Below are 27,204 nucleotides of genomic sequence, written 5' to 3'. Positions count from 1 at the left end.
TTTGCCAGAGGACCAGGTCCCTTTCCAGTTCCTCGAAGAGTGGGGGGAAATTGACTTGGTAGACTTTTGCTGGGTGTGTGGGGATCTGAACCCCCAAATATGGAATCGCTTGGGAACTCCATTGGAGTGGACATAGCTTCTCTAAGGCCTCTCTCTCGCCCGGGCACAGGCCCACTCCTAGCGCTGTTGATTTTGGGAAGTTGATAGCGAATCCCGATACCCTCCCGAAGCTCTGGATTTCGGTCAGGGCAGCCCCCATGGAAGCTTCAATGTTGGTGATAGATAACAGCACATCGTCCGCATAGAGGGCAATTTTGTGTTGGGCCGGGCCGATCCTCAGGCTATTGATCAAGGGGCTCAGACGAACCCGCTGGGCCAGTGGTCCCATGGCCAAAGCGAAAAGCAAGGGAGATAGGGGGCATCCCTGACGTGTACCACAGGTGAGGGGGATCGGATCCGATAGGTGGCCATTAACTCTGAGTACACAAAAAGGGGGTTTGCTCTGGGGTCTGAAGTTCTGGGGTCTACCTATTGACTGCAGTAGGCCTAGACTTATTTTATTAAGTCACATGCATGCAAGAACACTCTAAATATAGTAGTACCTTGGAAATTGAAAAATTCAGGCAATAATACATGTAAATCATACAGCTTTTGTTTTATTTTGCTGTTGAATGCATTTGAAAATCATGCATTTATAATTTTTGTGATTTTGTAGAAAGTAAAAGGTACAGTACATTAAGGGTAGCTAGTCTTTAGTCTACACAAATCCTCAATGTAACTGAGTTAGCAACTGATTTGTAAATATATATTGCTTAAAACATAGTAGTGCTTTAATATCAGTGTGTAACCACCACCTACAGTGACAAGTGATAGTATAGGTACTCAATACAGAACAACCAGGCTGAAAACAGTAAATTGTATGGTATTACCCAAATTGTTCGTTTACAATTGTTCGAATGAACAATTGACCAAATTTAAAGGGTCACAATTGACCTTATATATATATATATAAATATATATATAATCTGTTTGGTAATATATATTTATTTATATATATATAGGGGTTTTGGGGGGTGTGGCGTTAGGTAGGGGGTTGTGGGGGGTTTCCCCCCACATATATGTTACAATTGACCTTCACAATTCGGTCAATTGTGAAAAGGTCAATTGTAATTCGAACAGTTGTAAAACGAACAATTCGTATACAACCAATTGTATAACACTAGGTTGTATGTAGCCAGGCTAGAGGGTGACCTAACACGTGGTTGACGTCTAGATCTGAATCAAGAGGATGGAGGGACCAGGTTGAGTATGGAGTGCTGGTCCTTAGACGTTTCGGCAAGATGCCTTCATCTTGGGCCTGGAATAGGTCTCCCTGGGGGGCGGCAATGCTGGATGGGTCTTAGAATTGCTGTTTCACTGGTGTGTGGCAAGGTCCACAGGCTGTGGGCAGCTTTCACAGTGTCCTCAAGGTGGAGGGGAACTGCAAGTGGATGCTGGATGTGTGGCATCCGTTTGAGGAATGGAGGGCCAAAGATGTGGTAGGTTTCACAAAAATGGTCGCCAACGGCTGAGATCCTGGAAATGAAGGCCTGGGCAGGAAATGTGTTCTCCTGTAGAGCCGTGAATGCCATTAACTCTGAGCTGGGTCTTAGGAGCTTGATAGTTCGCAAGGATCATTCTCCTGAAAGTTGAGCCAAAGCTGAAGGCCTCCAGCGGAAGGCGTAGATAGGGCCAGTCTACCTTGTCGAAGGCCTTGGTTGTGTCCAGGGCCAGCAAGGCCAGTTGTTGGGAGTCCTGTTTGGCGACTTCAATTAGATTCAGTGCCCGGCGGATGTTGTCCTTTGTCGACCTATGGAAAATGAACCCTGTCTGGTCCGGGTCGATAATACTTGGAAGAACAGGGGCCAGACGGTTGGCCAGCATCTTGGAATAAATATTGGCATCCAAGTTCAACAGGGAGATGGGTCTGTAAGAACTGTTCTCCTGGGGGTCCTTTCCAGGTTTGAGAATGAGGACCGTGATGGACTCTTGCATCGATGGGGTGACCGACCCGAAGACTAGAAATTAGTTAAAAAGGCGGGTCAGGGGAGCCACTAGTTGAGGCCGGAAGAGTTTGTAAAATCGAGTGGAGAATCCATCCGGGCCAGGGGCCCTAGGCTTCAGGCTTTTGATGGCTTCCTCCACTTCCTCATTAGTGATGGGTGATTCGAGTTCTTCCCTTGCCTCTGGGGTCAGAAGCGGGAGCGACGCCCCATGAATGTATGAGCGCTGCTCGGCCTGGTCACGCGGGGACGCCGTCATTATTTCCGACTGGTGGGCCGCTGCTAGGCGTAGTTGCTCGTGGTCCGCATGGTGGATCTTCCCTTGCAAGTCGCGGAGACCCAGGATAGTGTTCCTGCTCTTTTCTTCTGCCAGTTTGCTGACCAGCAGCTTATTAGCCTTGTTGTTGTGGACATAGTACCACTGCTTGGTTCTGGTAAGCAGGTTTGCTGTGGAGTCGCATAATGCGCCACAAGCCTCTTCCTTGCCATCTGCGGGATCCTGTAAGATTTCGGGGACCAGCCGTTTCGTTTATGAGTGGCCTCAGTGTCCCGGACCTCGGCTTCCAGGGCAGCATGGGCGCCTGCTTCTGTTTGTGGAACACGGCGCCTTGGGCAATCAGTTCCCCTCTGAGCACAGCTTTCATGGCGTCCCAGGTGTTAGCCGGGGAGGTGTCCTCGTCGCGGTTTTCAGCGAAGAAGTTTTTAATTGCCCTGGCAATTGAGTCCCGCACCGCCATGTCGTCCAAGATGGGGTCATACAGGCACCACTGACGGCGGGGAGGAGGGTCTGGGTCATGGGACCGGAGGGTGAGCGAGACCGGGCATGATCCGAGAGGATCCGGGGGCCAATCGTGACATCATCAATGAAGGACAGAATCTGGGTGGAAGCCAGTAGTAGATCGATCCTGGAGAAGGTGCGGTGCACTCCAGGTGTCAACAATGTTCAGCATGCGAAAAAGGTGGAGCAGGGCTGTCGCCAACTTCAGGTCCCTGGATGTTGGGGGCTGAGACCTATCCCTAAGGGGACCCCGTTGAAGTCTCTGCCGATGATCACTTGTCCCTCAAGGAATGGCAAGAGGGAGTCTTCCAGGTCCCGATAGAAGCCCTCCTGGTGGACGTTCGGGGCTTAAGTGGAGACAAGGGTGTAAAGCTGGCTGCGGATGGTGCATTTGATCACCACAAAGCGACCCTCTTGGCATCTTAGTGAGTCCAGGATCTGAGGATTTAAATCTTTTGCAAAAAGGATGCCACCCTTCTTAGTTCCGTTGGATGCCAGAAATTGTAGGGGGAAGAATCTGCTTCGCAGGCGGGAAAAGTCAGCTGGGATCAGGTGAGTTTCTTGTAGAAAAGTGATTGAGGTCCCGCGTCCTGTAGCCTTTGCAGGACAGATTTCCTTTTTGGCGGGAGAGTTGAAACCCCTGACATTCAGAGTGGTAAATTTTAGTTTTAGGTGTGGGGGCTGGCGCATCCGGTCCGAATTCAGTGGGGGGTGAATGGGGGTGAGACGAGTCAGCCATAACTGCGAGGGAACAGCAGCTTTGGGGTCACCTGTGGCTGAAGGTTTTTCCTAACTGGTCTCCAATGGGAGATCCGAACTTCCAATGTCGGCCTCCAACGGGAGGGCCTTCAACGGGGGATCCAAGGTGCGACCAGGGGGACCGGTTTTGAACTATCGGTCCAACCCCTGGCCACCTGAACTGTCTTCCGACAGAAGGACCAACATTGTTGACAGTCTCTCCAAGGGTCAAGTGGTGGTATCCACTTTGGAGGAGGGTATGGACCTCATTGGGTCCGCAGCGAACTTAAGAATCAGATGGTTCCAGTGCCAAGTATCCTGCGCGGGAGTCCTCGCACATCACTTGGGTTTGCGGCCTCTCTGTGCTTTTGACCAGGGGGTCCGTCTTGGTCTGGGAGAAGCCGCGCTCGGCATGTGGCCTGCCAGGCTCGGAGAAGATGGGGACTGAGGCCACGGGAGAGTCTGGATGAAGGATCGAAGCTGCATCTTCAAGGTGGTTGATGGTGCGGGGGGTGCCTTTGTATGAGAATTGAAGTGCCATGGGAAAGAGCCATCGGTAGCGGATCTGCTGATCTCGGAGAAAGAGCGAAAGAGGTCGGAGCAATCTGCGCTTCTGGAGAGTTAGAGGGGAGAGGTCCTGGAAGATCTGTAGCGGGGAGCCCTGGAAAGAAAGCTCGTCCTTAATGCAGCCTATCGCTACAATGGCCTCCTTGGTGGTGTGGAGTGGACCCTGTAATTACGTCCGGAGAGGGGTCAGAGTCCATTCCCCGGCGAGGGCGCAATCTGTGGGTTCGATCAAGTAAGAGCTGAGCCTCATCTAGGTCCGGTAGCAAGGACTGGAAGAAGGTGTTTATGTATTCGGGGAGCTCCTTGTCAGCGACTGAGGATGGCACCCCTCGAATGCGCAGGTTGTTGCGGCGGAATCGATTCTCCAGGTCTTCCTGTTTGAACTCAAGAATTTCGGTTCTCTCCATTAACGTTTGGTTGGCGCTTTGAATCTCAGTTAGGGAGTTGGAATGATCCATGGCTCGATCTTCGGCCTCCAACACCCTCTGCTCGATGCTGCTGACCCTTTGTTCCGTCTGCTCCAATTTAGCATTGAGCTCCGTCATACAAGTTCTGAATTCCGCCTTGATATCCGTCATGAAGGCCTGGAGGTCCTCCCTGGTTGCAAGCGTCCCTTTATCATCAGGCGCCTTCTGGGGTGTGAGTTTAAGGGGGTCTGCTTTCTTCCCCTTCTCCGTGGCCTGCAGCATGGTAGCGATATCAGCCGATTTGGAGGATTTTAATGCTTTGGACATGGCCTCGGGGAGAGGGGGCGTCCTCCGGGGCTTAGCCCAGAATCCGCAAGTGGGAGGCCGGGGAGATCCGAAGATGAGGTGGGCCGGGGTGCCCCAGGAGGTAGAATAGGCGGAAAGTGGTTCCGGGGCCTCCGGGGGTGATGTTGGCAGTCGTAGAAACCTTGCAATGCTAGCGGGAGATGGGCCTCTGAGTTGTCCACATGACCCGGACCTAGGGTGCAGAGGGCCGAGGCAAGCTCACCCCGGCTGGTGATGGGTGGAATTGGGCTGGGGCGCCCCAGGAAGCGAAGGAAGGCATCACGCTCCGAGCTGGAGGGCAGTCAATGGCGGAGACAGGGCCAGCACTGAGGATCAGGGCTCCCCAAGCGCTCCAGGCAGGTATCCTCGCAAGAGTCGGGGGCCACGCTGACCCCGGCAAGCAGGGGGCTCACTTCCAGGGAGGACCCGATTTGTTATGGAGCTCTGCCGCGGCTCCCAAGGATGCGCGAGGGCTTTGGTGTTGGAAGACCCAGCGGGGCCTTAAGGCACAGTCCAGTACGAGGCAGTAGGCTAGGATCCTGTGGGCTGCGGGGTGTGAGCAGGGGGCCTCAGTATAGCGAGAGGCAGAGAGTTTGCTCACTGTAGCTGGCGGTGGGCCGATGGCAGTGCGGGCGCCCTCAGTGTTGCACGGGACTATGGGAGCCGGGCCGGCCAGGAATATAGGCCACCCCCATCTGAAGCAAGGAACCAGCTGGCAGGCGCGCAGAAGCGGGTGCCGTCCCAGCACCTCTAGTGTGCACCGGGGAGACAGGGCCCCAGAGTCCACAGCATGCCGATGAGGAGGGGCTAGCAAGACGCGGCGATGCAGGTTCGTTGAGGTGGCTGCCATCTTGGTCCCAGCGCGGCTGCCGGAGAAATAAGTCGGCGCCGCGTTCGTGCTGATTTTGGGGCTGTTAAGCACCCTGATTGCGGCTGATGGTGCGGGGGAAGCTCTGCAGTGCCCCGGTGGAGAAAGGCACGGCAGGCATAGCAGGAACCCGAAAAAACTAACTTTCAGCTGCAGACCAGAGTGGAGGCCATTAGTGGAGCTGCTGCATCGCTGGCGCTCCAGGCCACGCCCCCGGCTATGATGAATTTTGAATGGACTTATTCGTTTATAACTTGATAAGCCAACTCATTTTATATTGATATGATGTTCTTTTAATTTTTGTACTAGTATTGTTAAATATGGAAGGTTTCATTGTATGAAACTAATACACAATAACAAAATTAAAGAGGGACAGAAGGGGAATCATGGGAGAGGGAGAGATGAAGGCTAGGGGGAGGAGGAAAGGGAGGAGAGTAGAAGGAAGGGAGAGGAAGAATAGAGCATCAGGGCAAAGAGTAAAGGAGTATTGTGATGATCCTTAGGTTGGCATCACTTCTCCCAAGGAGGGAGCCCCTTTCCATGAGGACAGGGACATGAGGCCGCTACCCGATGGTCCCCCTGGGGGTGGTATAATTTTGGAGGATCTCAGGGGGAGAGACACCCCCCTCTGGGATGAAGACAACCATCTAGGTTACAGCCCTTATGAGAACATCACGCCCCCACCTATTCTGGTCTCTCCTTCTTCTGCTAACCTCTTTGTATACAGTAAACCTACGTACTGTTATGAGGCAGAGCACCTCAAGGAGCCTAGGTAATCCAAGTACTGAGACTAGCTGGCCCAGAGGAGCAATGAAGTTGGAACCTGTGAAAGAGACAAAGGATTTATACAATGGGCCCAAACACGACTGGCAAAATTGCAAAAAGAATGGCAATGGACTAAACACTTGGTCTCGGACAGGCGCAAGAGACTGCAGGTATGCTGCACACAAAACGCGGGAGATGCAAACCTGCGTTGCTGATCCGAAGGGTGAGAGCTCCAAGCATGCTGGCAGTCCACCACAGCTGATGATCAAAGGTCAGTGGGAGCAGAACTTGCATAGCATTGTCGAGAGGAGGAAGGAATACAGACGGCAGCAGGGAAGGCTGTTGCACATCCGCAGGGAAAGCAAGTAGCCGGAGAAGCCAAACCGAACACCCACCATCCCAGGAAGCCCCGGCGTCATGTTGAAACCCATGACAAGTTAAAGGGTGGCATGGGAGACCCGGGGCGGAGTCGGGAGGTTCACCAAGAGGGCGCATGCAGTTGTCCCTAGGCCCCTTTGCAAACTTAACACTTGGGTGGCACGCAGGGGCAGGAAGTCTACAAACCTTCACCTCCTCATTGCAGTAGTGGAGCGAAGCCTGATGACCACCACGGAAGGGTAGAGGACCCAAAGCACCATAAAGAGTACTTGAGAGGGAGAGAACCTGACGCCAGTGGCAGAGGTGAGCCAAAGGAGGGTCAGGGACCCTAAATAAAGTACGAGTCATCTTCCTCGTGGCAGTACTTGGCAGGGAAGTGAACCAGTTCAAAGAAGAAAAGAAACCAGGGTCTGAGACCCAAAGCAATAACGTGATATGAGTCATCTTCCTCGTCGCAGTACTTGGCAAAGTAGTTCACCAAGAGAGACAAATCAAAGAAGAAAAGAAGCCAACACACTTAGAATTGCGTGTTGTAGGTGTGAAGAGAAATGAAGAAAAACAAAACAGAGGAAGGGAGTCATTCCTACTGTAAGTCCCCCTGGTCGTAAGGAACTGATAACAAGATACCAGGAGATGGGAGTCATTCTCTAGGTAACCCGGACAAGAAGGAAGGTGCAAAAGCCTGGGGAAAGGAGTCATTCCACAGGATTATGTGAGACAAGACGCCAGCAGATGGGAGACATTCTCCTGGCCCATCCAGAAGAAGAATACCTTAACCATCAGGGGAAGGGAGTCATTCCCCATGATAATGTGTGGAGACACAAGACTGTTTTAATATTTGGGAATAGTTTTGGATAAACCAGGAACCCTAACCCAGGAGAAGGGAGTCATTCTCCAGGGACAAGAACAGTAGTTTAGTTTCTGGTGTAAGGGACAGAAGTAAGGTATTTGTTGACACAGGACATTCAGAACTTTTTAGTTGACAGACATCCTGACCAGTCACCTTACATCTTTGGTTGAGGTAGGCATTAATCGTTTTGGAATTCTCTAGTACTGCTTTATACTTAAAGTGCTTAACATACGGTCCTTTTGCTCAGTGTGTTTTTTGCCTGTATCTTCTCCTGTTCCTTTTGCAATTAGGGAAAGGTGGGATCTGCCAGATAGGGCTGGGTGAAATTGTTGAATTCCATTGCACCAGCCGCAGAAGCGAAATCTGTCCAATACACTTTTCTGCCACACCCGCCTATCAAAAAGAGCTGCGCTAAATTTCCTGTGCTGCTACTTGAACCTAGTATGAATTGAAAAGAACGTCATGATGGTTCTTGCGCTGCTGCGGGGATCTACCATGAATCTAAATGAGTATGAGTTGAAATTAATCCAAAAGAGCGGGACAAAGTTTCTTATGCCACTGGGCGAACCTAGTACAAAATCAAAACAAAAACTGCACAGTTTCTAGTGCTGTTGCACGAACCTAGCATGGATCAAAAGAAAGCATACAACACTTCTCGTGTCACTGTACGAAACAAGCATGGTTCAGAAAAATCTGCTCAAAGTGTCGCTGCATGAAACTAGCAGAGATAGAAAAACAGACCTATGTGAAGTTTCTCGTCTCGCTAAACAAAACCAACATAGAACCAAAACACCACGCTGTGCGCAAACCCAGGCGAAATTTCAGTGGTAGCGGAACAGTAATGCTGATTTCACAGAAAAGCCATAAGTGGACTCCAGTGAAAATTCTGCACTTTTTTCACTTAACGGGCAGAAACTTCACCCAACCCTACTGCCAGAGAACAACTGCATATTCTGAGAGCTTCGCTATAAAGTCAGTGGGACTCATTACAAGTGTGCCGGTCCGGTAACAACGATGCCGGGAAGCCTACCGGACCGCCACACTACGAGTATGCGGGTGGGTGCTGTCCCGTCTGCCAGGGTCGGACCTGGCAGGCAGGACGGCACCCGCCTTTAGGCTTTCACGGAAGCACCAGCACCCATTGAGTCCTATGGGGATTAACAATTTACCAGCGCCTGACTTCCCGGATTCCCGGGGTCGTAATCCCCCGGTGATTCCGGCAAACCAGGCGCCGGTAAATATTGCAAGTCCGGCGGCAACCAGCCGGCAGCAGCGGCAGGGTTACCGCCGGACTTGTAATGAGGCCCAGAGTGTAATTCCTTTTCTGCTTTTAATCAAAGTTCTATTACATTTTGACCCAAATGATACCTAAATATCAATATCAAAGCAAAACTCTCCTACAAAGAACTGAAATGCCCATCCTATAAACTACTATTCACAATTCCAAAGATAAAACCTAATGCCCTGAAAAGGCTTCATACTTTAATAAATACATATTGAACATTAATGAGTTAAATCTATACATTCTCAATGAGCTTGCACAACTAGGATCGCTGAGAAATTCTTCAAAAAGGTGCATATATCAATGTCAAAATTCTTTTGTGTAGATCCCAGTTGTAATCCGCCAAGCTCTACAAGGAAATCAATTCACACAAACCTGCTTAAAGTTGCCGCTCTGTCTTTGCTCCCAGTCCATCATATCATGGAAAATTGGGATCATGACATTGCGTAGATCCGGTTGCGGAATCAAAGTTACTTCCAGGAAAGGGCCAATAAGTGCTGGGATAAAGTGAAGCTTGTATTCACCTGAAATGTACAAAGGAAAGATTTGAAATAAAAAAAAAATCCATTTCGTATATTTGAAAAATTGTTGAATGCTGAAAAATAAACATCCACAAGGCACAAAGAATTCAGAAATAAAACTCCAAAATGCAGTCATTAGTACCTTCACCTTATTGAAGATCTAGCTTTACAACAGTCGATCAAAGAACATAATTGCCACTGTATTACACGTAAGAATTGTCCTCAAAATATGCTGTACAATGCATTTTGAAACAGAGATGTGTCATGAGGTGTCCGGTCAATTGGTCGACAACAAACTGGTCGACTGCAATTTGGTCGACACCATTTGGTCGAATGCCAAATGGTCGAATTTTTTTTTTTTTTTATATATATATATATGTGTTTTGTGGGTTTTCGTGTGGGGAAAAAAAAAAAGAAAAAAAAGGGGGTTGGGGGGGGGACCCCCCCAAAAAAAACCAAAAAAGGGGTAAAAAAAAAAAAAAAAAATTCGACCATTTGGCATTCGACCAAATGGTGTCGACCAATTGTCCTGTCGACCAAATGTTTTCGACCAATTGACTGGTAACCGTGTCATGAGTCACACAAGGGAGACGAACAAGAGAGCATGGTTCAACGATGATCTTTATTGAAAAACAGAACAAAACTTGCTCTAACCCTACTTCTATGAAGGAGTCCCTACTCTACAAAACAACAAACGGGTGCTCGTCAGGACGTCTCACAAATAGAAACTGTCCTCCATCCAAATCCATTTTAACCTGTCAAGTAGCCTATAACTTAGGGCCTCATCATGAGTTGGGCTGTAGCCCTTAAATGCAGAGGTAATGGTATTACCGCCACATTTAAGGGCTGGCCCTATCACGAGTTGGGTGCTAAATGGGCTGGCTTACTGCCAGCTTTGTGTCTGGAGGGGAAAATCTCACTTAGCACCCTGTTTTCGGCAGTATTACCACTAGCTGTATTAGCGCACGTCATTAGCGCAGAAAATGCCCCATTGGTTCCAGTAGATCCAATGGGGAATGGGGATTTACCGTTAACGGCCAACCCGTGATCCGGCGGTAACACCGCCAGACCGGTGGGACTTAACGCTATTACAGTTGGCCGGTATTACATTCGGGATACTGCCCAACTCGTGATGAGGCCCTTAGGAAATAAAGAAAGAGCTAAGGTTAGGGTTACTTTCCCCTTGTAGTGATTTAGTGGAGTCTGGTTTTCTGACCCCCACCGAAGAGTTCTTTCGATCTTCCCCACTCCTGGACCACCTATCAAAAAATGAGTTGCAAACAAAACAAAATGTATCTCAGCTTTCTTTTAGGTCAAGACAATTGGCCCTCATTACAAGTTGGCCGGTGCAGTAATAAGGTACCAGAAATAATGTTTACCGTCACATTACTGCAACAGCCAACTACAAGTTTGCCGGTGGGGCAGGCGCCTTACTGGCAAAAATCACTGGTATTACCAGTGCTGTTAATACTGGTAAATCCACCCATGGAGTGGGGATTTACAATGGGAATTGGAATGGGGATTTACAACCGTTGCTGCCGCTTGTAATCCGGTGGTAAGACCGCCGCACCGTGGCAGTAACGGTAATACAGTTTGTTGGTAGGTATCTGGGCAGATTAACCACTGAGATACCACCAAACTCATAATGAGGCCCAATGTCCTTGTCATATACTCCAGACAGTCTTTACTTAATCCTGGTTCCTGGGAAATCTCTTGATGATCTGTACCGATTGACAGTTACAAAAGTAACTGAATTCACTCCTTGTCTCGTCGGAATGTTTCACCTTTTCAGCCTCAGGTAGGCCTCAGACTTGGCCAGTCCAGTTTGGTAGCTTGCTTCTCTCGATCCAGATTCCTATTACTTTAATGGTCAACCTTGCTTGGGCTACGAGCCTGTTCAGCCCTCCTAAGTAGTTGGCTTTGATCAACCCAGCCTGTGGTATTCGTAGGTTTAGCCCTGCTTGGGCTATGGGCATGTTCAGCTCTGTTCAGCTACTTGCTTTGCTCAATCCATCCCATGGTTATTCTTATGCTCAGCCCTGTGTGGGCTACGGGCCTGCTTAGTCCTACTACCCCCGTCTGGATTAGACAGATTCATAGCCATATCTCAGCTTTGCTATGACCTCACCACCCTACACCCACTCTCAGTGCAGCGCTTGTACCTCTCTTCCAACAGCAGGGTGTCTCCCTGGCTTCAGAGTCTCTGGTCAGTTTGGCTCCACAGTTAATAACTGGCTGTGGTCTGCACAGTTGCGTCCCTCACATTGATGGCCCCGTTCCTCGATGGACAGAGCATGGACATCTCATCGGCTGGACGTCAACCCACTTCTCCTGGCGGGATCGCAGCTATTACAGCTGCAGCGGTACTGGGCTTTCTGGGTTCTCCGCTGGTCCCAGGCAGCAGCATTCCATGGGCGTCCTGGAGCCTCCCACTACACGAACAATGTGGTTCTTCCTTCTTTTTTTAAAAACTTTCTCTTTATTGTTTTTTTTAAGATAACAAACCAAAGACAGCTACACCATGACATAAATATCAGTGATAATACTGCAAAAGATGCATAGGTAATTGTGCACAAGTTCAGTTTCAGACTTCATCTTTCCACACTTTGCGAGCCATGAGGTGAGCACTGTGATATAGAGATGAAGTCATTTTTGTTGGGTCCCTAAATATCTTTGGGTCTAGCGCTTGTTGGCACTGTATCCCCATCACCTGTTTCCATGTCGTGGCAATATGCCATATCCCTCATCCAGCAGCCCCTCATGGGCGGTGGACCCCTTCACCACACCATTGCAACCCACTGCTTTGCCAGAGCCAGTAACAGCCCCGCTAGATGTCTCAATTGCTTGGATACTTCCTTTGTGTATCCCAGGAGAGCACTGAGGCAGAAGCCTCCAGCGACTCGCCCAGAATCTCTTGAATTGTCTGATATATCTCAGTCTAAAACTTGGCCATCGGTGCGCATTCCCAAGCACCCCACCGTTTTCTCTATTATCTTGGCATATATATGTGAAGTCAGCCTACCCTCACCTTCCGCCTTAATGGTCGAGTGTAACAAGTGTGTAGTCTCTGGCTGGCCTGGAAATATATCAAAAAGCCCCTTCACCACATTACGGGTCCTAAAGTAGAGAAATAAGTCCAGCTCTGAGACACCACCCAGTTCTTTGAATTTATCAAGAGATATCAACTGACCGTTAGGGAATATATCCTGGAGCCTGGATAGAACCAGTTTACCCATACTTTGCACATAGACTATCTGTTGGTGAGTTGAACCTCAAATGTATAGGTAAGGGGAAGAAAAAGAGAGTAAAGGGGTAGTTCTCCCATTTTCTGTGCTATCTTCGACCAGGCTATGCACGTGCAGTCCACTATATGCCTCGCCCTAGTGGACCAAGCCAGAGGTGCAGGAACTGCTGCTCTCAGGAGTGCTGGGGCCCTCTAGATCTGGACATGGGGTCTATCCAGGTTTGAAGAATACCAATGGGATAGAAAGTGAGCCTGAGCGTCTAAATGATAGATATCAAAATCGGGAAGGGACAATTCCCATCTATCCAGCAGTGCAACCAAGTTCCCACAATTCACCAAGGCCCGCATGCACGCCCATATAAAGCTGGCGATTGTACATTTCAACTATTTTTAAAAGGTCCCTGAGATCACTAAAGGAACATTGAGAAAGAGATATAGGAACCAGGGTAGCAGAACCATTTTGATAAGAGATATTGTACCATACAACAGAAGTGGCATTTTCATCTATCAATTTACTGTTCCCTCTGCTTATTCCAATGCCTTCCCATAATTTTCCCTCCATAGTATTCCTGGGCTTCTGGCCAGGTCAATCTTCAGATAACACGTATTGTTCATGTGGCACTGGAATCCCAGACCGTCTGAGAATTTCACCACACGCTCAGTCAGTGGAAAGAGGACCGATTTCCTAGCACTGATTTTAAGCCCTGAGTAACGACCGAAATCTGCCATAATCGGTACTAAATAGTTCCAGGGTCTTTGATAAAAAGAATCTACAATGAGATGACCAACTTATGCGTCTATAGCTGCGTCTATATGCATCTATGCAGATGGCATTCCCTGAGTAATTGAGCAGGAGGTTCTATTGCCAGTGAGAAAAGCAAAGGGAAGAGAGGACACCACTTAGTGCCTCTACCCATTGTGATGGAATCCGATAAATGCCCATTGAATATAAGCCGCATGGGAAGGCCGATTATAGAGTAGCGAAACCACAGATATAAAAGCAGTTCCCGACCCCAGCCTCTTGTGTACTTGTGTACTGAAAAGAGGAAGGGCCATTCAATAGAGTCAAAAGCCTTCTTCTTGTAGAGAAGGGCTGCTACCACAGGAATATCTGGATCTACTTGGACATCAAGCCAAAGATTCATTAAGAGCCCGTATGAGTTTGATCTGCCCATGATAAAGCCGGATTTCTCCCCTCTTACATATCTTGACATCATGGGTGGCTAGGATCTTAGCTAAGATTTTATTGTCCATGTTCATAAGGGAGATTGGCTGGTATGTGGAACAATCTGAGGGGTCTTTCTCCGGCTTGCGTAGCAGAGTCACTACAGGCTCCCTCATCAAGTCTGGAAGCACTCCCTCTTCCACCGCTCATTGAAAAACCTGAAGTAGGTGAAGGGCTCATCTCGTGGCATATGCCTTATAAAAGACAGCCGTCAGCCTATCTGGCCCGGGCGATTTACCCCTGTGTAGCGCCTGGATGGCCTTCAGGATTATTTGTAATGTAAGACGGTTGTTAAGTATTTCCCTTTCCATAGGGGAATTCCAGTACAGTGCTATTTGGTATAGATACCCCTCCATAAGAGGTGATGATGTGTCCAGAACTGAGGTTTATAAGCGGTACAGTAATCCGCCAGCGCTTTGACAATCGCTGCATCTTTTTTTATTTATATTTGCATTTTTAAAGCGCTCACACAGCCCCCCGGCATCGAGGCGCTGTTACAGGAATTGTTTTTAGTTTTTTTTAGTTGCGTAATTATTTTTTTTGTTTTTTTGTCTTAGTTGCATATTTGTAACGCGCTTAAACACCCAGAGATTTCTAAGCACTGACCCGGGGATCGAACCTGTCTTGCTTCATGTCGTCTTGCTTCCAAGTCGCGCACGTTGCCGCTGAGCTATCCTCCCGGGACTGCATCAGTGTATTGCATAACCCCAGAGGCATCCCACATGGCATGAATGTGCGTCTTATGATATATTTTATTTGTATCACGCTTGTACACAAGTGTTTCAGAGCCCGACACAAGGGAGGGGAACAAGGGAGGACAAAACAACAATCTTACTAGGCCCAGTGACATTGAGGACGCGCAAGTCCAGGGGAGGGGGGGAAGTGGAAAATTGCAGGGGGATCCGAAAAGTGGATAGTGCTAACAAGGGGTAAAACAAAACAACAACTGGAAGTGCAGCCAGCAGGTGACAAGTACAGGGTTTAGCGCAAAGACAAGGGCTGTCTGATAAGTGCATGTGAGGGGACTGTAGGGTTACAGATACAGACCCAAGTGCAGGGTTGCTAAGAGGCAGTGCAGGTGAAGTGAGTGGGTCAACATGGACCTGGGCCCAAGTCAGATGGTAACCAGGTGCAGAGTACGGAAGCAGATAGATCAGAATAGATCAGCAGGGGAGAGGAAGAAGGAAGGCAGAAGCAAAGAGGAAGGTCTTGGGGTGCTTCCGGAACCGGACATGGTTCTCCTCAAGTCTTAGAGTGGCAGTGAGGATGTTCAAGGTGGAGGCCCCAGCCGAGGAAAGAGATCGACCCCCACCACGTTGCTTGGAGAAGCAACTGACCCTGAGGGAGTTGGAGGAGCGAAGAGCTCGAGTGGGAAGGGATTTACGAAGGGAGAGATGAAGGTATTTTGGACCCAGGTCCCAGAAAGCCTTGTGGACAATGCAAAGGGTCTTGAATTTAATCCTTGCAGCCACTCAGACCCAATGCAGGGATTTCAGGATTGACTGTGCGCACAAGCCATGCCAGAGTTTTCCCCAGCGCTGCCCCTCCACATATTGCCTGATCGTGGATCTCCTACCCAGGTATTTTGCTTCCCTTTGCACTGTTTCCTGAAAAAGCCGCAATGTATCATGTATCTGGGCTACAGTATCAGGGCTGTCTATACTGTCCCCAACCCTTTCTAGACCTTTGAGCGTCTCCTCGAGTTCACTACTCTGTCCCTCGTTCCATCCCCTTCCCCTACACTTCTCCCAATGCACTTGCACAGCCGAATGTCACAAGGCCTAGTAGGACTATGACTGTATGTACATTGCTGCATTTTGCCATTGTTTTAATTTCCCCTGCTCGCTTTCCATTTAGCCTTGTTGCGCTTTGAAACACAATTCTGTTGTATAAAGCGTCCTACAAATGCTCAATAAAATAAAAAATAAATAAATGCAACTCCCTTCGATGGTCCTAAGAATGTCACACTCTTTAGCAATGCAGACACCCCCACCCCCTAATGACACCCTTAAAGAGCCCCTTAAAGCGTTAGCGGGAGGATGCCATTCCATCATTTTCTGTAAAGAACTTATCGACTCCCTCTTGGAACTGTCAGAAATACTATATCGGTCAGGACATATTACATGCAGGGCCCCGCGATCTGCTCGTTCTACTCATATCGAAGTGGACAGGAGATTGGCATCTCCCTTCCAGCACCGCTGGCGGTTGCCTTGGAGACGTGGTCTTCGCGTCTCCAGGCAGCGTGCCAGTCACGTGTTTACACAGCTCATCTCAGCATTTTGGGGAAGGCCCCGCCTCCGCTGAAGATTCATAAGCGCCCCTCTCCCGCAGGACGCCGCTTCTAATTAGCGTTATTTCCTTGTCTTGCATCCTGTTTGTATACCTGTGTTACTGACTACGGAACGTTATTTGACCATTCTTCTGCCTGCTCCTTTGTATTCGGACTTCCTCACTTCTTTCGGTGTTCTGGTGCTTCGTTCTCCGGTGAAGCCTTGCCTACGCTCCAGTTACCCGGCGGTCTTGTCCAGCACACCTCCTAGGATTCGCATGCTACTTCCACCGCCTTAGAACATCATGCTCAAATCCAAATTGGTTCCATGGGGGAAACAGGTGAGCCTGTTCTTGTTGCAAGTATTTACTCTGCTGCACTATATCCTTTGTCAATCTCTGCAGCAGTAGAGACGGTAGGGAGAGGTATCAATACCTGATCACTAGTGCTTTGCCATCTCAAGCCTTGTAACTGAACTCCAGTACTTTTTGGGGATTAATTAGCACCAGAAACTTATTCGCCAACTCCTGTGTGCTGGGGACCAAGGATCAAGAACTTACACCTGAACTCCAATACCTTTGTGATACTTTGATATTCTGGATTCCTTGTGCACTCCTGAACGCTATCCTGCTAGGTGCACCATCTCGGCTCTAGCTTGCGATCTGTATTAATCTGTATCTTGTTTCCTTTGCAGCCTTGGTGTGGCGGTGTGGGTATCCCCGCTCTTTTGAGTAATCAACTCCTCTGTCTGCATACACCTACAGCAGAGGGGTGTATTGCATAAAAGTGGTCCTCCAGTTCAGGAGGCCTGGTTCTGGGTGCATCCTATTTTTGGAAGCATCACAGATTGGGCTGAACTATTGTCCGGAGCAGCTCCCTCTTTTCTGCGGATCTGAGGTCGAGCAACACCCCGGCCATTTCAGCACAGCGGTGAGTAACAGGCAATCACTCAAAGTTTCAACGTGATCGGTTGGAAAGTGTCCCTGGGACCTCAATGTGAGCACACACTGGAGAGTGATCAGACAATGTACGGGCCAGGATTTCACCACCCACCATGCTCCCTGGTTAGACATTACTATATAGTCAATTTGAGAGGATGAGTGATGCACTGGAATGTGTAGCCCTGCCCCATAGGATGTCTATCCCTCCATATATCCATTGGCTTGTGTAATCTGTACAATTGCAGTATTTTACATGCAGTCCTGGGTATTTACTTGGGGGAACCTCCTGACATGTCCACCACTGGATTTAGCACCATGTTAAAATCTCCTCCACAGATGATCATGTTGTCAGGATGTCTGAGCAACTGTCATTCAACCATTCTAAGTACATGCTTGTGATTGTCTACGCTTGGAGCATTACAATTGACCAGTGTGAAGGGGCAGTTGTGAATAAGGCCTGTGACTATCAGGGCTCTACTCTGAGTCCCGAACCACTTCAGTAAATCGAAACCTAATGATTTATGGATCAGGATGCAGACTCCCTTGAAGTATGATGAGTATGAAGAATAGTACCAATGGCAGCCCCATTGTTTTGCAAATCTCGCTTCAGTGTCTAAGGTCAAATGCGTTTATTGTAGGAAGGCAATGTTCGCCTGGTGTCTAGCTAAGTATAATAATACCTTGCGCTTTTTTGAAAAACAGTTGAGGCCTTGGACGTTCCACGAGAGGAGATGCATCTCTTTTATTAACTTTTGCTTAACTTACAGACCTTAGCATGTGTTATCTTGACAATGAACAGTTTTAGTTTGGGTCCCTTTCCCCCGTCCCATTAACTTCCCCCTCCCCCAACAGCCTATATCACCAGCGTTGACTTCACGATCCTGCAACTCCAATTATATAAACATGTATTTGTCTATCTTATTACTCCAGAAGCAGCGACCTAGCACTTTCATCTGTGGGTCGTGGCTTGTGTAATGAAAACAGTTATTGAAGAAATAATCTCCAGGAATCTATGTTTTGTTCCCCTTGACCCAACCGGGCCACTTCCTGCCAGACTGAAGTCTCAGCCAACATCCATTTCTGGAGGTCACCCCACCATAGTGTTGCCTCAGGGCATTTATGTGTTTTCCATCCCATCGCTGTCCTGCATTTTGCCAAGACATACACTAGGTCTTTCAATTTGCTAATATGTTTTGCCTGTTTTGGACATGAAAAGTTTCCAATCAAGCAGGCTATGAGAGAACGTATGTCTAGTGTCATATCTCCTTTAACTAGCATGCGTGCTATGTCCTGCCAGTATGATGAATCTTATTTCAGGTCCAGAACATGTATACCATATCTGCATTAAATAAACCACATTTTGGGCAAGGTTGTTCTGTTGCTTTGTTAAATCTTGCAACTCTCCATGGGGTTAAGTATGCCTTGTCACGTATAACTGTATAAGTTAAGGTTTCACGTTTCTGGACATTCTTTTTGTGGTATCGTATAGCTCATCGCCATGCCTTGTCCGTTATTGGTTCTTGCTAATCTTCCCATATGTGGCGGGTCAACCCCAGCTTGTTCCCTCGCTGGGTCATGATAAGTCCATATAATCTCGATACTGCATGGCCGCCTTTTGAAATATCGTACAGTGTTTCAATTGCTTCATTCTCCTTTAGTTCCCTTACCACCCCTGGCCTTTTCTACCTCAGTACTGTGAGGAATGAGGCATAAAGCGCATGTTGGCCTCTATGCAACCCTGTTTCCAATGTCTTGTGGTTGTGCGTCCTGTAGCAAGTCCCTATTTTCGCCACTCCTTGGGGTTCCAAATATTTCCTCACATTTAACCTAGGTTGCAGGTCATCTGCCTTCAGCGCTACAAGCGGGATCTGGGGGGAGTAGGGCATCTTGTTCCCTAAAAGGTGACAAGCTCTGTGCCACATTGACTTCCCCAACGTCAGTAAGAGCGGGGGCTTATGCAACTGTGATGCATGTATCCATTTCACTTCTTTCAGGAAAAATGGGGCGCACGCAGGTCGCAACAAGTGGGTATCTTGAGTCGGTTCATCCGACAACTACCCACGACAAACTGAATTTGGCTCACCACAAAGTAATCCTTGAAGTTAAGCATTTTTATACCTCCTTGGCCATATGGTTTCTGTAACTTCTTAAGTGCCATTCTACATCTGGCGTTATGCCATAAAAACTCCTGTCATGCTGTGTCTAGCTTATTGAACAAACTCTTAGGGATGTTGTACGGAACATTGGTAAAGTAGTGTAAGAACCTAGGGAGGTCCACCATCTTCAGTAGTGCGGCTCTACCAATTATTGAGCGGGGTAGCCTAGCCCAAATGTCCATGGATTTCCCAACTTTGCAAGCCGCCTTCTGTGTATTTTGTGTGTGTTCCACCTTTGGGCCGTGATAGATGTGAACTCCCGAGTATTTCATAGTTTCCACCTCCCACCTCACTGGAAGCACCGGTAGCATATGCGTTGGTTTTTTGCTACAGTCTGCCAAAGTAAACAGGCACAATTTCTGTTTACTAACCGTAATGCCCGATAGGTCGGCATAGCGCTCAAATACCTCTAATATGTATTGTAGATTGATCTTTGGATGTTGCAGATATAAAAGCATGTCATCAGCATATAAAGAAATCAGGTTACGTCTGCCATATGTGTCTATACCCGCTTCCTGATATTCTTTCCTGAGGTATGCCGCTAGGGGTTTCAAGGCCAGTATAAACAGCATGGGCATCCCTGCTGCATGCCTTTTTCTAATACCCATTGCTCTGAGATCTGGCTACCAGTCTTAACTCTTGCAAATGGGTTGCTGAATAACATCTGTACTCATTTAATGTATGTGGGCCCCATTCCGAATTTTTTTAGTGTGGCTAACAACCATGGCCAGCTAACTGAATCAAATACTTTGATCGCGTCTAAAGAGGCCACTGCATAGTGACTCGTCCTATCTTTGGTATAATCAATGACGTGGTGCATGTATGACCCGCAATCTGAATCGGGCTTATTCAGTTTAAATAGTGGTATAATGATGGATTCCCCCAACAACGGGAGGGCTTCTGTGTCAAATGCCTCGTTCAGCATTGCCAGCAAAGGGGGCATCATTTCTGCTATATACTCTTTATAAAATGTGCTGGGTAACCCATCTGTTCCTAGAGTCTTGCCTGTAGGCAACTCTCTAATAGTGGCTTCTAGTTCTTCCATAGTTATGGGCGCCTCTAGCCGTTCGGCTTTATCAGGGTCTAATCTCGGAAGCTCTATCTGTTCCAGGGCGTTGTCTATTTTGGCCGGCTCAGTATTTGATGTTTCCGAATATATATCTTTATATTAATCAAGGAAACATTTATTTATCCATTCCTGCGTCATGCATGCTACTCCATCTTTGGCTATAATCGACTGTATCAATTCCCGCGTGGATTCGCTCTTGTATTATCAGGCCAACAGTCATCCTGGTTTATCCCCTTCTGCATGCTGTTTTTCTAAATATTTTGTGTAACTTAGTGCGCCCAGCCTATCCCAGTGTTTCAAGCATTCGTGTTTCCACCGTTTAGCCTCCTGGGCCTATTCCCGGCTATACTCTCTACACGGTCTATTTCTTCGAGTGCAGTTTATGCTCTGCGTAACTCCTTCTCTATTTTAGCTTGTATTCCGCCTGCTTTAGTTATTGCCAACCCTCTAATTATTACATTAAAAGCCTCCCGTAATGTCCCCGCTGATGACACACTGCCCGTGTTGTGCTCAAAATAGTCCTTAGCTCTATGACGGAAAAGGCACTATGTTAAGTATCAATGGCGTGTGATCCAACAGTACACACGCTTTGTATTCTGCCGTCATGAATTTTCCTAGAGTTTCCTCGCCATTAAAGACATAATCTAGTCTAGTAGATAGGCCCTTCGGGCAGTGTAATGCGATTATCTTTGGAACTGTGGGTGAAGGGCTCTCCAGATGTCAGTCGAGTTAAACTCTTGTAGCAGGGTGTTAAGGACCTTAGCTGAAGGGGTTGGGTGCACAAGTTTTTGATCTGATCTATCAAGTCTCGGGTCCAATGTGTTGTTGAAGTCCCTGCCCCACAATAGTGTACAGTTTCTATATGAGCCTATTCAGGGATTCAGTGAGCGAAAAAAGGCAGCAGTGACATGGTTCGGGGCATAAGTATTGATGATACACACTTCTTTTTTTTCTCCAGAAAACCATGTACTATAATCATCCTTCCTTCTTTATCTGCGACTGTTTAAAGCACCCAAAAGGGCACTGTCGGTGCTATCCATGTCAACACCCCTCTAGAGTACGCCCAATACGGTGAGCCTAGAGTGGTACCATTCCATCGTCTGGTGAGTTCGGTTAATTTCGCCTGGGTAAGGTGCGTCTCTTGTAGTAATGCTATATCTATCTTTTGTCGGCGCAGGTATGTCATTATTCAATTCCTCTTAATGTAGCTATTTAGCCCACTGACATTCCAGGTGGCTATCCTAAGTTCTCCCATCATAAATAGAATTTTCTGTATGTCTCAATAGTCAAGGCGTCTTATCTCACGCACTCTGTGTGGCTGTATAGGCTGTCCCCCAACTGTCTCCCCAACTGCTCGTTCCCTCCCCCCCAACAATTGACCTGCTCAGTACCTTGTGCTCAGGCAGTTCCTGCTTCTCACTCTCACACCAGATATCCTGCCCACTGGCATCGGGCGGATACGTAACCGCTTGTATCCGAATACAAGAAACAGTATTGGGTAAAGGACTCTCCCCTTTACAGTGCGTCCTCAGTTCCTCTGGTTCGCACTGTTCGCTCCTACTGTCCATAATAAGAAGCTGGTTCTAGAATTTGTCGTACTGTGGGTTCATCGTCTTCAACAGTATCTCTGCCATCAGTCCCATCTCACTCCTCTGGTCCTTACAAGTTGTACTTCCCAGATTTCCGCAGTGGCGCCCATCTGTCTATCGGCTTACAATGGCAAGCTTTCTGTGGCCATCCCATGGTGTGCTTCCTCCGGGCTATTGAAGAAGAGGGCACGGCCGTTGCTTATAATCTTCATCTTTGCTGTTACAGCAACATGTATTTGAGATTAGATTCTCATAGTCTATTTTTCATTGAGGCGAAAGGCATCCTTTGTTTTTGTACTTGCAGGGTGTAATTTGGATACGCTGTGATTGTTGAAGATGCTCTCTGAATTGTACCACCCTTTCTGAAGTGTTCTAAGATCTTTTTGCTGTCTTTGTAGTTCAATATCCCGGCTATGATGGGTCATGGTGGGGCCCCTGGTGGTGGTTTTCTGCCCCGGGATCTGTGCGTCCACTCCACGGTAAAGCCATGGATGAGGGTGTCCGGGCCAATTTCCTGCAATAGCATATTCTTGACAAATTTGTGGAGTTTGCTCCATCTTCTCCTTCGGGGAGGCCAATAATTCCCACATTGTTCCTTCTGCCTCGTCCATGTGCATCTTCTACCTTTCCTTCCAGGTTGCGTATCTGTTGTCACAATATTCTTATGCGTTCCGTGGTGTTTTTCAGTCCGGTAGTGTTCTCTACAACCTGTTTTTGCAGGGTTCCTCTTTGGTCAGCCAGCCCCCTGATATCTTGTCTCAGGAGGTTTACATCCAGACTGATGTTGTCCATTTTGTTTTCCAATGCGATTTTCAGCGTCGCAATCTCAGCCAGGACTTGTTGATAACCTTTCATCTGTTCGAGCTCCTCCTGCTGTGCTGGGGTGGTGAGTGATGTGGTTTCTCCTGTATTTGCTGCTTTTGCAAACATATCCAATGTAGGTTGTTTGTATTTATGCTTTGGTGCCTTGGACGCCATTTATGCAGTTCCTGCCATGTATCTTGTGTGCTGCTCTGGGCGGCGTCCGTACCTTTTTGTTCCTAAGTGTGTGCCTGCCAAATCCTTGAAGTTTGTCTGTGTTACAAACCCTAGAGAGTGGGCCCTGGAATTATAACGTGATCAGGGTGTGTAGAGCTTCGGTGTTAGCAGTATTACCCTGATCAGTCTGTTGCTCCTCCGTGAGCTATACGCCCCACCAGCCGGTGGGGCCCTTTCCTTCAAGGGTCTGGTTTTATATGGTACGTATTCCGCCCACTGGGATCTGTGTCGCCGCCTTGATTATGTGTCCTCCTCGAGGGCTTTTATAAAGCTATTTCCTTATGTTTGGCACCGTTTCCGGGGCCGGGCTGTGCTATCTCAAATGTCTCTAACCGCTTGCCAGAACATATGAGCATCTCGGGTGTAGCAGCAGGCTTTGGTCATGTGTGCCGCTGGTTTACCTTATTAGCTACTTCCGCGCGTCTGCTCCTCTGTGCCTCTTGTTGCAGTCTGCTTCCTTATGATCCAAGGATCGGATCCGCTCTGCTCTGACACAGCGGCCCGGTGCTCTGCTTAGCCACGGCGCTGTTGCTCTGGCTTCTGCCTCAGCTATGTCACACTTTCTCAGCCCACTGTTAGTTCCTTGTTGCCACAGCCCATCCCACTTGCTCTTGCCTTGGTCGATTGGTAATGGAGCTTCTCACAAGCTATGCGGTTCCAATGGCATTCGCCTGCAGTACTGCTGTGTAGTCGCAGGGTCTGTCCGGGTTGCTCCGTTCAAGCCCAATGCCATCTTGGGAAATAGTTGCTCGCCTGGGTTTCGACATCTGCGGGCTTGTACTTCTGTGTGTCACGTTCGTTTCCTCTTGTACTATGCCGTTATCTTTCCACAGTTTTCCAAGACGAAACTGCTCATGCTCAGGTCGTAGGACACGCAGTATCCACTTCTTCAGTGGGCATCATGTCGGATCATGTAGGAGCTGTCAGAAGCGCATCCTCACAGCCTGGCCCCTTAGCCCCCCCCCCCACGAGGTGCATCTCTTTAACATGATGCATTACTAATAGGCAACATTAACCAGGGTGGTGTGAGGGGTCAGAAATGCAAGACAGACACAAAGGTAACGTTTCCTCAAAGTGTGCTATTTATTCAAGTTAAAAAGGGGGTCTGATAAACGCCTAACTTTCCCTAACCTAACAGAGAGGTACCTGCCTAGAAAACTAAATCTAAAGAAAAATGACCTAGTGCGCAAAATACATCTGGCCCTCACACTAATACATACAATCAAATTATACAGGGAAAATATGGCCAAAGTTCAGTTCAAGAAAACTGTCTTGTAATTCAAACTCAAAGGTTCTTGGAAATACTGCTTGCGACCAGAGTTGTATTCCCTTTCCCTTGATCAATTCAGGAACATTCAGATTATGGTTCTGTTTCAATAAAGTTCTGTTCAAAGACATCGAAATGTCTTGTTCATCCACAGAGTCTTTCGTGAAGAAACAACTGCCCTTTTCACCACAGCTGGTTGATAATTCAAACATTACAATGTCTTTCACAATATCCCTCTTGCAAGGATGATTGACTTTGTTCCAAAACCAAAGATAATTGTTCTGTTTTCATTTAATACTGTCTTCAAAGGAAACTTCTTCTTGTAAAGAGAGCACGTTACTCTTTCTCAATACTACTTCTTATCAAGATAACATGTCACTCTTTTGTCAGGATAGCCAACAAACATTTGCCTCAGTAATATACTTCTCAACAAATGATCAAGCAGATGAGTTATTTCATTCAACAAAAGTTCTTTCCACAAATATTTCTGCTAAAAAGAGATCAACCTATCATCTTTTCTCCTGGTCCACTCGCCTGCTAGGACTATCTACTATAAGCCCTTTCCTGGTGTACACGCCATTGGTAATGCTGGTTATGAACGTTTCCCAGGGGTTGTCTTGATCTGTTATGCCTATAGCTTCTTAGTTGTAGGTAATGTTGGTTATAGGCTTCCCCTGCTGGTAATTTGCCCAAAGCCTTTTATTTTTATTTATTTATTGGACATTTGTATGGCGCCTTTTCACATGTGTTTCCAGACGCCACAAGACAAGATGGGGCGGGGAGGGCATGGAAATCAAAAAAGAACAACGGTTATATTGGCCTTGTGACAATCCTACGGTGCTAAGGTCAAGGGGGAGGGTGTAGAGGGGGAAGTGCAAGAGTGGGGAGCCCTCTAGGGTGGGAGCGGGCAAGTACTGTGTGGGTCAAGGCTGAAAGTGCCAGGAAAAGGAGGGAGTGAGTGCGGTGGACAGGGAGGACCAATTTAGGCTAGTCTGGGGAAGGGAGCAAGTGCTGGCAAAGGATTCTGGGGGAATTGGTAGGGGGTCGTCTGGCCCTCGTATGGCTTTGAAGGAGCAAGGCCCCAGTCGCGGCGGCAGATGGAGAGTTAGCAAGGGAGGGAGAGAGGCAGGAGAAAAGGAAAGTCTCAAGAGGTTTCCTGGAACTTTAGAAGATCCGGGTCAAGTCGGAGGGGGAACCTGGGGGGGCCGTTCCAGAGGGAAGAGCCAGCCGAGGAAAGGGATCTACCTTGTACTCTGTTTGGAGAAGCATTTGACTTGTAGAGAGTGGGAGCCAGAAGACCGAAGTACTCTTGCCAGGAGGTATTTAGAGAGGGAAATCTGGATGTAAAGAGGTCCCAGGCCCCAGACAGCCTTGTGGATGATGCAAAGGGTATTGAATTTGATCCTTGCGGTCACCGGGAGCCGGTGGAGAGATTTTAGGGCTAGAGGGTTGCGGTCCCTGAGCTTGAGGCCAAGGATAAATCTTGCAGTACTATTCTGGATTAGTTGAAGGGGCAAAGGGATGAAAGAGGCAGGTTAAGGAAACAGCTGTTGCAGTAGTCAAGCCTAGAGGGGACCAGGACTCTGGAGACGTTCAGCTTCTGGGGGAAGGTAGAATGCCCTTGAGGAGGTGCAGCTAAAAATTGGACTTCTTGGTAGGTCCATGATGTGTGGAGAGAAAGAGAGAGAGGAGTCAAAGATGATAACAAGGTTTTTTGCCTCATATGTGGGTGAGGGAAGGGAACCCAGGGAATCTGGCCAGAGTGTGGGAGGGAAGCAAGGAGCAGGTATCCCAATGAGAAGGATCTCTGTCTTGCTGGCATTAAGGCACAGATCATTGGCGGAGCATGATGCCTGAATAGCAGTCAGGCAGTCAGGTAGGAGGAGGTAGAGGAAGGCAGCTTGAAAGAGAGCTGTTAGTCATCTGCATAACAATGGAAATGAGGGGAGAAAGTGGAGATCAGGTGGGCCAGAGTGGTCATATAGATGTTGGCGAGCCAAGGCGACAGGATAGAGCCCTGAGGGACGCCACAGGCAGAGATTGAGGTGGAGGAGAGAAAAGGGCCTGTTTGCACTTGGGAAGGTCTGTTTGAAAGGAAGGAGGTTGGTCAAACCAGTGCCCAGCCTCGTAGCTGTAGGTAATAGTGATTAAAACCTTTCCTTTCTTGCAGTTTGCCCAAGGACTTTTGACAGCCTCTTGGCTATAGGTAACACTTGTTAGAAACATTCCCCTCTTCGAGTTTGCCCGAAGTCTTTCTTCTTTGACTCTTAGCTTTGTTTCTTTCATTGACCGGTATTGGATAACCGGGTGGGGTTGAGCGGGCATGGCTGTATTTAAACAAGAATTATTTTCAAGTGTCCCTTGTGCTGTATTATAGGTTATTTGGTCCTGTCGCCAGATGACGCTCCATTTGCACAATGGAGTGATGCGTAAAAGTAACTGATTATTTGTCTGGGTATGGTAACCCAGACGGCTGGAAGGATGTGCGTGGATTATCACTCGAAGTTCTTTTTTAATATTCTTATTTAGATCTGTTATATTCTCTGTAGAACTGGCCTACACAACCTTGTATCAGCTCACGTGCAACATCCAAGGCATAGTGCTTTGTGAAGGTGTGTAAGGATGACCAAGTGGCTGCCCGGCATATATCCCTAACAGGAAACCCCCTCTGGAGGGCTATAGAGGCTGAGACCCCCCTGGTCGAGTGGGCCCTGATGCCCGCTGGAAGCTACTTGCCTGCTGATTGGTAACACTCTGCTATGCACAAAATAATCCAGTGTGACAGGGTTTGTTTAGTGATGGCAAGACCTTTTCTAGACAAGGAACGGGCCACGGACAACTGGTCCGATTTCCTAAACTCAGATG

At 48.0% G+C, this 27,204-nt stretch overlaps 1 protein-coding gene across 4 annotated transcripts in view; it reads right to left on the bottom strand.

Moving 5' to 3' along the window:
* The window catches only part of DOCK4 (dedicator of cytokinesis 4), a 2,129,281-nt gene that overhangs the window by 653,212 nt on the left and 1,448,865 nt on the right, over positions 1–27,204 (bottom strand). For all 4 annotated transcript variants that reach the window (XM_069627915.1, XM_069627916.1, XM_069627917.1 and 1 more), the window contains exon 31: positions 9,396–9,544. In XM_069627915.1, coding sequence (XP_069484016.1) covers positions 9,396–9,544 — 149 coding nt within the window. The remainder of the gene's footprint in view (positions 1–9,395; positions 9,545–27,204) is intronic.

Source organism: Ambystoma mexicanum, chromosome 12 (genome assembly GCF_040938575.1).
Source record: "Ambystoma mexicanum isolate Mex_15411 chromosome 12, UKY_AmexF1_1, whole genome shotgun sequence".
Lineage (NCBI taxonomy): Eukaryota > Metazoa > Chordata > Amphibia > Caudata > Ambystomatidae > Ambystoma > Ambystoma mexicanum.
This window is presented reverse-complemented; position numbering and strand designations above follow the sequence as displayed.